General features: G+C 29.8%; 1 protein-coding gene across 3 annotated transcripts in view; it reads left to right on the top strand.

The window, feature by feature from the left end:
- Window positions 1-11198, top strand: part of LOC128881059 (sodium/potassium-transporting ATPase subunit beta-2-like) — a 29661-nt gene extending 18463 nt beyond the window's left edge. For 2 of the 3 annotated variants that reach the window (XM_054131733.1, XM_054131731.1), the window contains 6 exons: window positions 5219-5359; window positions 7300-7416; window positions 7775-7956; window positions 8721-8822; window positions 9210-9381; window positions 9488-11198. In XM_054131733.1, coding sequence (XP_053987708.1) covers window positions 5219-5359; window positions 7300-7416; window positions 7775-7956; window positions 8721-8822; window positions 9210-9381; window positions 9488-9600 — 827 coding nt within the window. In that variant the 3' untranslated portion in view covers window positions 9601-11198. The remainder of the gene's footprint in view (window positions 1-5218; window positions 5360-7299; window positions 7417-7774; window positions 7957-8720; window positions 8823-9209; window positions 9382-9487) is intronic. The other variant, XM_054131732.1, reaches the window with a different exon arrangement.
- The last annotated feature ends 1102 nt before the right edge of the window (window positions 11199-12300 follow it).

The following is a 12300-nucleotide window of genomic DNA, read 5'->3' on the forward strand; positions in this document are numbered from 1 at the left end:
AATGTTGGTTAATTATTTCTTCCCCTAAAATTCATTATAAAATAAATATATGAAGTTTTATTTTAAATTGGTTCTTGTACGAATACTTATTACATTGGCTGTATATTAAAATAGACAATGAAATATGTAATAAAATTCGTAATGAATAGACTACGGATGTTTATGCAAATTCGTATTTTTACAGGTACAGATGATGAATTGAAATTTAAAGAAAATTGTGTTTTATCTTCGAAACAATGTAACGTGTAGTTTATTATTGATATTTTGTATATTTTTGCATTCGTCCAGATCCCATATTTCCACTTGCCATAAATGCATAAACATTCGCAGTTTAGTAATGAAATACATAACAATACATATAATAAAATACATATGAAAATATCTAATGGAATATATAACAAATTACGTATTGAAATGCATAATGCATAACGGGTGATAAACAATATTGTAGAATATTGCCACGCTTGACCATGAGCTAAACAAGATTAGCAAATGTGTTCTTACGTTCAAGTGAACATGAATATGTAAACAAGGTGAATTTTAATGAAGCCATTGATCCGTTCTGCATGAATTAAGGCTTCAAAGCGAAGACTCTGAATACTTTCCATTCGTCTTTGGAAAATACGACGGGACCAGGTTCTCCGCGGTTTATTTCATAATAAAAATTTACGTATTATTACTTGTTTAATCCTCAATTACTGTTTAAAAGTACTGTTTAAAAATCTAATACAATATATCACGTACGGGAAAATAGAATATAAACTATTACGAAATTAATCCGATCTATTATATTCTAATTTTATTAGGTTTTTCTTGAGCGAATGAGAGAAAGAGAGTCGAGAGAAAGTGGAAGAGATGAGGATAAAGGGAGAGAAGAAAGGAATGAGATTTATTAGAGCGGAAGTAACCTCTGTCACGATTTATTGATATTAATGCTTCTAATATCTTTTAATGTGGTGAGATTAAATTCGACACAGTTATAAAATACGTTGTAAAATATCGTCCTACGGACATCGGCACGTTGATAGTGTAAACATATAGTGTCGATATTATATTTCATTTCTATAAGATTAATCGGAACATATTATTATAATAAATAAAAGATTTCGCAATGATACGTGTCGGAGGTAATTAATAAATTTGAAAAAATTATCCTAATCGTAGGATCAAATTAAATAGTTGTTATAAGCTTTTATTACATTATCTGGCACGGATAGTTATTATATATTTAATTATTTATGTAGCTACTATAATGATACAACGTATATCGTACATACAGTCAGTGTAATATAAAAATTGTAATATACATTCGTACAAGAACCATTTATTTTAAATTGGTTGCTGTACGAATACTTCTTACACTGACTGTATGTGTATGTATATCGTTATAAAAGATATATATGAATGAATAGAAAGCGATTCAACGTTGATGAAATTTAATGTTGATAAAATTATAGATTGTATATCAATACATATTCATATAGTTACCATAATAATACAATTTGTACCGTGCACATAATGTGCGCGTATATCATTATAATAGACATATAATTAAATAGGAAACCATTTAATACAAGGTAAAAGATGTGAACATTGATAAAATTATAGATTTTAATCGCAAGAAGTGTACGTATGTTGCGTCAACGAGTGATGTTACGCGAGTTTTTGATAACGTTAGATTCTCGTGCAACCGACGAGTGATAAATTGCAATTACGAAGCTTGAAAAAAAACTAGGAAGTTACAGAAATTACTGCCGTTCCGTCGCTAAAATATACACACACGGTTGGGTAGTTAACGTTGACGATGAATCCTCATACTCATACTCGCTGAAACAAGAAAACAGAAACATGTTGAGGAAAGAAACGTTTAAAAGATTGGAAAACCGGTTTACCTGTTTACTGTTACTTTTCTTTTGTAAGTCTTCTATTATTTAATTCTATAATATTAGCATCCGTACAATTTTTGCCACTATGCGTGTTATAAAGCATATGGTTTGCGTGGAACGGATGTATCTATAGATTTTTTAACGATTAAAAGACGATTTCCTTCGAATACATCGAATCGATGGAACTGAATGATTAATGTTATATTTCTAGCCGGGGTATGTTAATATATTTTTATTTGCATATTTAACCATTACAAGTATTTATATATAATTTATATTTAACCTGTATAAATATATACAGTGGGCGTAGAATGTATTCGTACACCGATCAATTTCCCAAAAAACTTTTCTGAGAATTTGTAGTTTCTTAACTTCTTTTTTTGTAATCAATGATATTTTACATATTCTCGGAAGTCTCTAAGATAGATATAACCCAAACAACATTTACTAGTTAATATAATTTGTGAAATTAACAAAAACATGCGAAAAGTGGGTAAAAGTATAGAAGCAATAAGTATTGTACGATTCTTATGACTAGACTGCGGATCTTTATGCAAAATAAAATCTTCGCGAACGTGTCTTCAAAAATTGAACTTAAATAGGAATTTGTTTTATTCTGCAAATATTGTAACACGAACTCTACATTCAATCTTTTTTATATTCTTGCATATTGTTTGCATTTTGTAGTTTCTTGCACATTCAAATTTTCTATAAATGCATAAAGATCCGCAGTCTACTTATGACGAACCATTTACAGTAGAGTTTGTAACGTAAACACATTAGTTTATTGCTCCGTGCGAATTAGAAAACATCAAATTTCCAGTAAAGTACTTTTAAACAGTTGCCCGAATACTTATTGCTTCAACATTTCTATCGATTAATTGTTTTTTATCGATTCTTGTTAATTTTGCAACTTACGTAAGTAGCTATTTTTTTTTGTAATTTATCTATTCTAGAGATTTCCTAGAACATGTAGAATGTCATTGTTTATAAAAAATAAGTTAATAAATTACAATTTTAAACAGTTTTTTTGGAAATTGATCGGTGTACAAATACTTTCTACACCCACTGTAGGTTATTTTCACCTGTGGATATATTCGGTGTAGAAATTAATTTGTTCAAATTCAACTAGTACGTTAAACATTTTAAGACAGAAATGTACATTTATAATTTATTGATAGCCTTGTATTAAGACACTTGTCATTCCAAACAAATTTTAAACCGATATTTTAAACAGTTATTATGTACATTGACAACAGTCATTCATCTAGTTTCCAAAAATGGGCCTTGAAATTCAATCTTTCTTAATTGTATTTTAATTAAAAATACTTTAATTTGTCATTTTGTTATGTTCAAGTACCAGGATTCATAGTAATGAATCACACAGATTATACTTCAAACTTTGGTTGTATAACTACACATGCTCTCTAGGAAAATTAAAAGTTGTATGGTTTTTCTTTTCGAGTAAACAAAAAAAGTAAGTAAGTTTACTTTAGAAAGACTTAATTTCTACACCTAACAGTATCTTTTATTTATTTACTTAAAATATTCAGACTAGTATCACGCTTGACAAATCCTTCCTCTATTTATGTAATTTTTTTTTATTTATATTATCCAGTTCATTGCTTGATGTGCACGATAATATTATCAAGTAAATTGTCTTACATAACTGAATATACTAATACTTTTATATGCGCGTTACATATTAACTTAATTGGGGACAGGACAATTATTACTATAATTAGTAAATAATTGTAAGTCAAGACCTTCGATTATATAATACCATTGTTCATTCCGTAATGAAAATGAAAATGAAACCTCGAACTGGAAAACTTTCAGATGTAACTGATTAGTCTTAGAGACTCGATCATGTAGTTGGCTTATGGATTATGTAGTTATTATTTTCGTTTTCGAATCATTCTAAATAAGCGAAAAAGTAATCCATATAATATAACATAAAATATAAATAGTAACTAGATCACGTTGGAAAGATGAAATGGAGCGAGTGTCGCTTTATAACCCAACAGAAATACCTCTCACATCGAAAATTAATGTATAGAAAGGTAATTGCGATAAAGGAATGGAACCGGGTGGCCATCGTAGCGTACGCTACTCTTGAAAAGGGTACTATATTTAGATCGGATTTTGGCACAGTGCCCACACGTTAAATATTTTCTGTTCAATCGTTGAAATGAAAATTTGCGAAGATATATGGTTTTTACAATTAACAGATGTACGCTTAAACCGTTGGCAACTTTCGTGAATGTAAAAAGTAAACATTTTTGAAACATATTTTCTTTTAGTTGAGTAATAACAAGAAAGTATTTCACACGAATTATATCCACCTACGTAGTTTTTCAAATCATTCATCACTCTCGTTTGCTCGTCTCCATAAAATACACTGCATTTAAGTGCAGAACACCATAAATATTTTGGTTGAATTAGAAGAGGGAATGTATAAAACAGAAATTAAATGGTTTCAAAGTACGAAAATGATTAGGATGTTTTTTTTTTTTTTTTTTAAATCTTCAGTGGGATTAGTGTATTTTTCACTACTATGAATAATTTTTAGCCCTCATTCTCTATACCTGTAGGCAGGCTACTTTCGTCCAGTAGTATTTATCTCAGCTAGAGACAAGTATTTATTCAAATAATAACTGGAATATTCGTTTGAACGTAAAGATATATTTATAAGCGGTAGATACTTGTTTGTGCTTGTAGAAATGACATTTGATCAAATCATACGTAGTATAATTTTATATCACACGCACACGCACGTACACGCACACATATTTAATATGTCTAGAGAGGTGGAAAGTATAAATGATATCCCATAAAATATATGTGTACTATATACACATTATACTGTATACTAATTGTATGCAGTGTATTATACTACATATACTAATTTTGCATGTAGTATAATTTTAAAATTCTATAGAATATCCTCTATTATTTTCCACCTCTTTAAACCTATTGTTAATGACACCTAAACGATTAGTCTAAACATTGATCCCTGTGGATCATACCTGCATGTACATTGGTCTATTTGAATAAAAATAGAAAAACAAAGATAATCATTGCACATTAGTTTGTTGTGGTGGCATTAATATTTAGTAGAAATTCGGAGTTTATTCATTTGTTTAACACCTTTGGAGTCTATAGGCAGAACGAATATCCTAAGAGAGTAGAATTGGGGAAGGTACTTAAGCTCCGGAGCTTAGTTTTGAACTCTACGGATTTCAGCTTAGAATAATATTAGTAAAAGATTCATTAGTAGTAAAAGATTAAAGATTTTTCTAACATCTAGCATTTCTATTTTTATTTTTCAGCCATCACTGGAGCTTTCTACACTATCTTTTTCGCCGTATTGGCCCTACTCTTTGCCATTTGCATGAAAGGGCTATTGGCTACTCTAAATCCCGAAAGACCAAGGTGGACTCTCGAGGAAAGTTTGATAGGAACCAATCCAGGTAACGCCAAAAATCATGTTTCAACTTTGAAAACATTTCTTAAAATAATAGTATTAAATATAATACCTGATTATAGTATATAACGTATAGTATATGTATAATTTTAATAGTAAATAATAATAAAAGAATAGTATTAAATATAATAAAGTACCTGTTTTCTCTTATACTTGCTGGCCACTTCCTTAAACAGGGATTTAACGAATATCATATGTTATAAAGTCAAATTATAAGACTTCATAATCGGATAATCGAGAGGTCAGTATGTTCCAGCGAGAAAATATAACTTTAATCGTTATTTATATTTTTATTTTTATGTCTCTTCGTAATAAGACAAGTCTTTCGAAGTTGCACAATTTTTATTGATTTATTATATTTGTAAGTGGCGATAAGAACAGCGTTTAAACCGGTTCAGACACTTAAAAACCGGATTCTATGCAGTATGCGTATACTATTGAGTTACTTATCAGAAGTGAATGCTTATCAGATCTGATTGTGGGTGCTTATCAATTAGCGCATCGCGTTGTTTACCGTCCAACACGAATGTGATGACATACAGTGGGTGTAGAATGTATTCGTACACCGATCAATTTCCCAAAAAACTTTTCTGTGAATTTGTAGTTTCTTAACTTCTTTTTTTGTAATCGATGATATTTTACATATTCTCGGAAGTCTCTAAGATAGATATAACCCAAACAACATTTACTAGTTAATATAATTTGTGAAATTAACAAAAAAAGTGCGAAAAGTGGGTAAAAGTATAGAAACAATAAGTATTTATACGATTCTTATGACGAACCATTTACAGTAGAGTTTGTAACGTAAACACATTAGTTTATTGCTCCGTGCGAATTAGAAAACATCAAATTTCCAGTAAAGTACTTTTAAGCAGTTGCCCGAATACTTATTGCTTCAACATTTCTATTGATTAATTGTTTTTTATCGATTCTTGTTAATTTCGCAACTTACATAAATAGCTATTTTTTTTGTAATTTATCTATTCTAGAGATTTCCGAGAATATGTAGAATGAGATTGTTTATAAAAAATAAGTTAATAAATTACAATTTTACACAGTTTTTTTGGAAATTGATCGGCGTACGAATACTTTCTACACCCACTGTACTATTGAAATAAATCAAGTGATAACTTTAAACCATTTCCCTCAATAAAATGGAACGCTTGTTATCGGAGAATTTTATTCATTAAACACGGGTGCTTGAATTCATCGAGGCCAATATTGAATAAAAGTAGAATTTCGAATACCAGACGAATGTTGACATCGTTGAAGAACTTTCAATAATATTGATTCTTTCAAAAATGTTAAACATTTTAAGAAATAGATTTTTCATTTACGATTTACCTACATCTTTTTATCAACAAGCTTGCCATTCGCAAATAAATCGATATTTCAAACAATTCTTGTGCACATCGATAACGTTGTTCATTTAGTTTTTAGAAATTTCAGAGAAATTCACCCCACCATACAATTAGAAATTCCACTATCGTGATAGGAGATTATTTTAATAAAAAATAGGCAGAAATACTGGTCAAAGTTTATGTATTGATGTATGTATTAAACATTTCTGTTAGCATTTTGGTATCGGCGAAAAAAATTTCTAGATATTAACATTCTTCGAGGAATGGTGAAATGTATTAAAAATAGATTCATACTAGCTACGGGTGAAAATAGTATGGAAGTCAAGAATTTGTGTATAACCGACTGGTCGTGAACGCAAATTTTTTCTCTGTAAACGAATTTGTTGGTCTCCTCGTAAATTTACACAATTCTTTAAGAGGTCTGTCTAGTTTTCGAAAACAAAAGAAATTTGATTTTTGCGTAAAGATTGTGTATTCTTCTTTCCGTACTTTTTCTTTTGCTAATTTTTTAAAATGTCACACAAGATGGATACCACTTACTATTACCCATCTTGTTTGTAAATAGGCATGGGATTCCGACCGATCTCCGATAATCCTCTTGAGAAATCATTGATCTGGTACAGTTCATCGGATCCTGCGTCTGTGCAAAAGTGGACCAGTCTGTTGGATATATTTTTAAAAGGTAAATTATTATAATATATTATATGCATTATTATTATAATTATGTATATATTGTATGTGTTATAATTAACACCTATACGTATATCATATATCAGTATACATATATCACTGACAAAGTATATATACATGTTTAATATAAGATTTACAATAAGAAATTTCCCCCAAGTATTTAAAAATGCAATAACTTTCTGTACTTGTTATAGTTTTTGTTATATGACGTTAAACATGAAGAACGGATGGACAAAGCGATAGAGTATTTCTATAGACCTAATATTTGTGTATCAATTATAACAATAGTACAATAATTTATGGTTCGTCCCGACACTTATATTTATGTCCATACTGTGGATTTTCCGCAGAGTACACCAACTCGACTCTTTTACCAAATGGTGGTAGAAATCAACAGATTTGCAGTTACGATACACCAGTGAAGCCTGGACATGCTTGTGCGGTTGATGTGAACAATTGGGGACCATGCTCGCCCGAACAACAATATGGTTTCAATAATTCGGCTCCTTGTGTCTTTCTTAAATTAAACAGGGTATGTTATCGACAAGTACTTCAATAGATGATAGTTTCTTTTAAGGGCGTCTTATCATCTAGATTTGAAGTGAATCCATTCCTTTTTAATTACACTTTCTTAAACGTGTATTGTGAAATTAATTAATTTGAAACATTGGCAAATAGAAAAGTAACCATACTATAATAGATTAAATACAAAAGTGTAAGATGCTGACCGAATATAAAGTGAATGATTTGATTGACTCCAGATTAGAAGATCCTGTTAACAAACACAATACAAATTATTAAACATAACATACTTTTATTCCGACAAATAAAAAAATTATTTAAATGCCAAACTAGAAATTAGAATGAAGACTACTTAAACGCATATTTTGTATATCCAAATTAAAATAAATTTAAAAATGTTCAACTCTACCCTTATTGTATACATAATCGAATTACATCCACTACTGAAGATTCGAATTTGTATCTTTGTCACTATATTGTATAGTTTTAATTTCATTGGTAAAGTCTCGTCAGTACACTGGTAATATTCTCATGAAGAGATAATAAAAAGCTATTAAAATTAAAATTTTCAATAGTGGATGCCTGGAAAAAATTCGATACCTTGCCCGGATACATGGGAAACGAGTGGAACCGATTTGTTGGCACACAAGCGGGAAACATTGTATTACCTTTAACATTCGAAATTAACAAAATATATAAACGTAAGAAACATAATTAATAACAGGTAAAACACATTTCTTCATTTGTATCATAAATTAAATATTAAATTTTCAGATATACGATTGGATACCGGATTTTTATAATGACACTAAGAATTTGCCGAAAGAAATGCCAGTAACACTTGTTGAACATATCAAGTCCATCAACAGTTCATGGGTTAGTTAGTCGGTCAGTTAATTGCGTCAGTTAGTATTTTAAATTATCAGGAAATTACACCAGTGCTGATTTTACGGTTTTTGACAGTCACAGTAATTATATTGTAAATATCACTATTTTATTCAACCATTTGTATAAGATAAATTTAACATTCCAAGGAAATCGGTATTTCGGTTTTTTCCAAATTGCAGGATATAAACACTTCAAATAGTTATTTATACTTTTTATTTCTAATCAAATTGTCCTGGTCTAATTTCTACGTATTTGACACTAAATGTGATAGACACAATTTCACTATAAAATTATTACACGTTATTTAATTCGCCTTATTTGAGTTCCATTTCTTTTTTTCGATTTATCGTGTACGTTTTTTTATTCTGATTGTAGCTTAATACCGTGTGGGTATCCTGCATAGGTGAAGATCCTCACGATAATGAAAATATCGGTGAGCTGAACTATTACCCTAAAAGTCATGGTTTTCCAGGTTATTACTACCCCTACAAAAACATTCCTGGTTACTTAAGTCCCGTCGTTGCTGTCCATTTTCTGCGACCAGCAAGTAAGTAAAATTTGAATTGGTAAAAGCTTAAAATTCTTCAGTTTGTTACCTTGACATCGTCTCTATCTACAAAGAACGTAATGCAGAATCTTCTACAACTTTTTAGGGAACAAAATAATTAACGTGGAATGTCATGCGTGGGCCAAAAACATAATCCACGCATCAGTAAAAGGCGAAAAATCTGGATCGGTGCATTTCGAGCTTATGATCGATGAATGACCATTTTCATCTTCGTAAGAGAAACTTGAACGCAATAATTTGTCAAATTATAGGGGTAGCCGTCATGAAATAGATGTTCATATACTGTATAACTGGGGAAACCACTTAAGATTCAAGGACTATGGTGATCAAGAAAGAGGGATAGATAAAGATCGAATATTTAACCTTAGTCGATGGCCGAGGGACATTTGTATACGTCTAGTTAAGAGTGTTGATATTAGTCGAAAACCATCGTCAATTTTAAATCATAAATCAATCCTAGCGGTCGATCGACGCCAGAAGTCGCGACGAACACATTGACTAATTGATGTCCAATCATTCTGCATCGAAGAGGTTTGAAATATGCGTCAAACATGTAAGTAACTGTCGAAAATTTCTACCAATTGGATCTTCCAATTCGTACATTTGCTTCGTCGCAGTAGTTAATTGTGTTTGTTGCGTACTAGCGAATATTCCTGTAAAATAAAGTTCTCATGGACTACTGCGGTAAACTGAAGCATGTGAAGAAACATATTACCTCGTTATCGATCTAAGGTTGTTTACTTATACTCTATCGTGCATGTGGATCTCGTATATGCTGTAACTAGATAACTCTTAAGTGTTTTACTTGGGTTGAGTAAAAGAAAAGCATATTTAATGTGATTCCTGCATCGGTAACAGTTTATATGTAATTGTAGCCGGCACACGAGACAACAGAAAATCGAATAATTGACAATTAGAGAATTAGAAGATTGGTTTTAAGAATTTTCAGATTTTAACAAGTTCAGTCTTGGTTATTAATAATTTTCCAGCGAATTTTAATGATATTGCTACAACCAATTGCAATGATACAACGTCTAAATAAAATTATTTTAGAATTTGTCATATTGAAATAACAAATACAGGCCAAGCAACACTATCGAAATGCTTATTAAGAAGCAGTTTCATAAATATTTCCATGCATAGGAATTGTTTTATTCATTAACCCAATAAGTTGTTAGAATTTAATGATTGTGAAATATTTTTACTAAACGTTTGGGCAAAATTTAATCATTTCCTTTCTGGTAATATACATATGTTGCAAGTAATAGATTTTAGCATGGCAAAATCGAAATTGTCCAGTGCAAGTGCTTACAAATTTTAAACCAGTGTAAAGAAAAAAGGATTCCAGGATCTCAAAGTTGCAGCATTAAACACAGGTGCCAATAATTTTAAGAATTATACTTAGGTGTAGGTACTTATTAAATGTATGTACTTATATCGTTTATAGTGTCCTCAGTGGAAGTTTGTTGTACTTTATGCTGCTAATGGTACAGATGTATTCTGTTTAATAAATGGAAACAACTTTCGAAAATGAACAAATTCTCAATAATGATTGTACATATCATTATCACAAATATACTTGTTTTTAAAGGTGTACCTTGAAATAATATAAGAAGTAATAGAAGATTGAAAACTTCTTGTATTCATTTAGAAGTACTAATACATTCATGGTTCAATTATGCATTTCTGTTATTTTATTCAAGGGCTAATGCGACTAATACATCGAATCAATTGTTTAGTATTATTAAGTGTCAATATGTGTACGATATCAGTGTCAAATAAAAATATCTATAGTTGATTCTGAATCGAAAATAAGAACATCTTATTTTTCATGGAAATGTTGATCATTTAAAAAATGAAGGCGAAAAAAATGATTTTAGTACTTTATTATGCTATCCTTAGAACCATACCACTTTTGTAGGGAGGATTTCTTTCCATTACTTAAAATAACAAACATATTATGCTGGCATGTTTTTAATGAGACATCTTGTATAATAATTTTACAAGTATGTACATATATCGAAATGACATTTTTTTTTAATACTCACTGGTTATATAGTTTGTATGTCTAATTGCAGTTAAAGTGTCTAAATGGCTTTATAAAAATTATATGAAATTTGGGAAAAATTTTAGGGGCAGTCAGTTTCTTTATTAATCCACAAGCTTCATTGAAATATTCTGAGAAATTATTGCTATCCATATACATGCGTTATTAGCTTTCTGTGGTCAATTTTCTACAAGAACTATAAATAAAATAATTTTTCGATAAAATAAATATAAGAGATAACCTTCCATAAGGATTTTTTAAAGAGGCATTTAATTACAATTATACGTAGTAGAAATAGATGACAACAATCTGTGATTTAAACGAAGAAAGTCTTATCTATAAAAATATATGCGTACATATATGATACATTTACATACTTTAGAAGCAAAATATATATATTATCTTTGTCACGTTTAAGAGATCTATTCGCATCGGACATTAATAGGTACGAATTTTCACAATAGAAGATTCAAAAATTACAGTAATCACTAATTTAAATACTTTTATAAGCGTTTACCTTTTTCCAGTTTCTGATGGTCTCTATTTTTCACAAAATATATTTAAATATTAGTTAAGATAGAGAACTATTATTAATATTATGATTGTTTTATTATTAATTCCTTAAATATTAAAATCAGATCTTTAATCAGATTCGATTTATAATAATTATTCCTATTTTTTGGATAGAAGTAGTACATGTTAAGTAAAAGTTTTTGATATTTTCACATAGATATGTACGATGATTTACGGATCGAACTAGAATCTGGAATAATCCAATATTCGTATAGATTAATTAAATCTTATTTATCTGATGGATACATAAATCGTGTATTAAATTTAACTGTACCGAG

Source organism: Hylaeus volcanicus, chromosome 8 (genome assembly GCF_026283585.1).
Source record: "Hylaeus volcanicus isolate JK05 chromosome 8, UHH_iyHylVolc1.0_haploid, whole genome shotgun sequence".
Classification (NCBI taxonomy): Eukaryota; Metazoa; Arthropoda; class Insecta; order Hymenoptera; family Colletidae; genus Hylaeus; species Hylaeus volcanicus.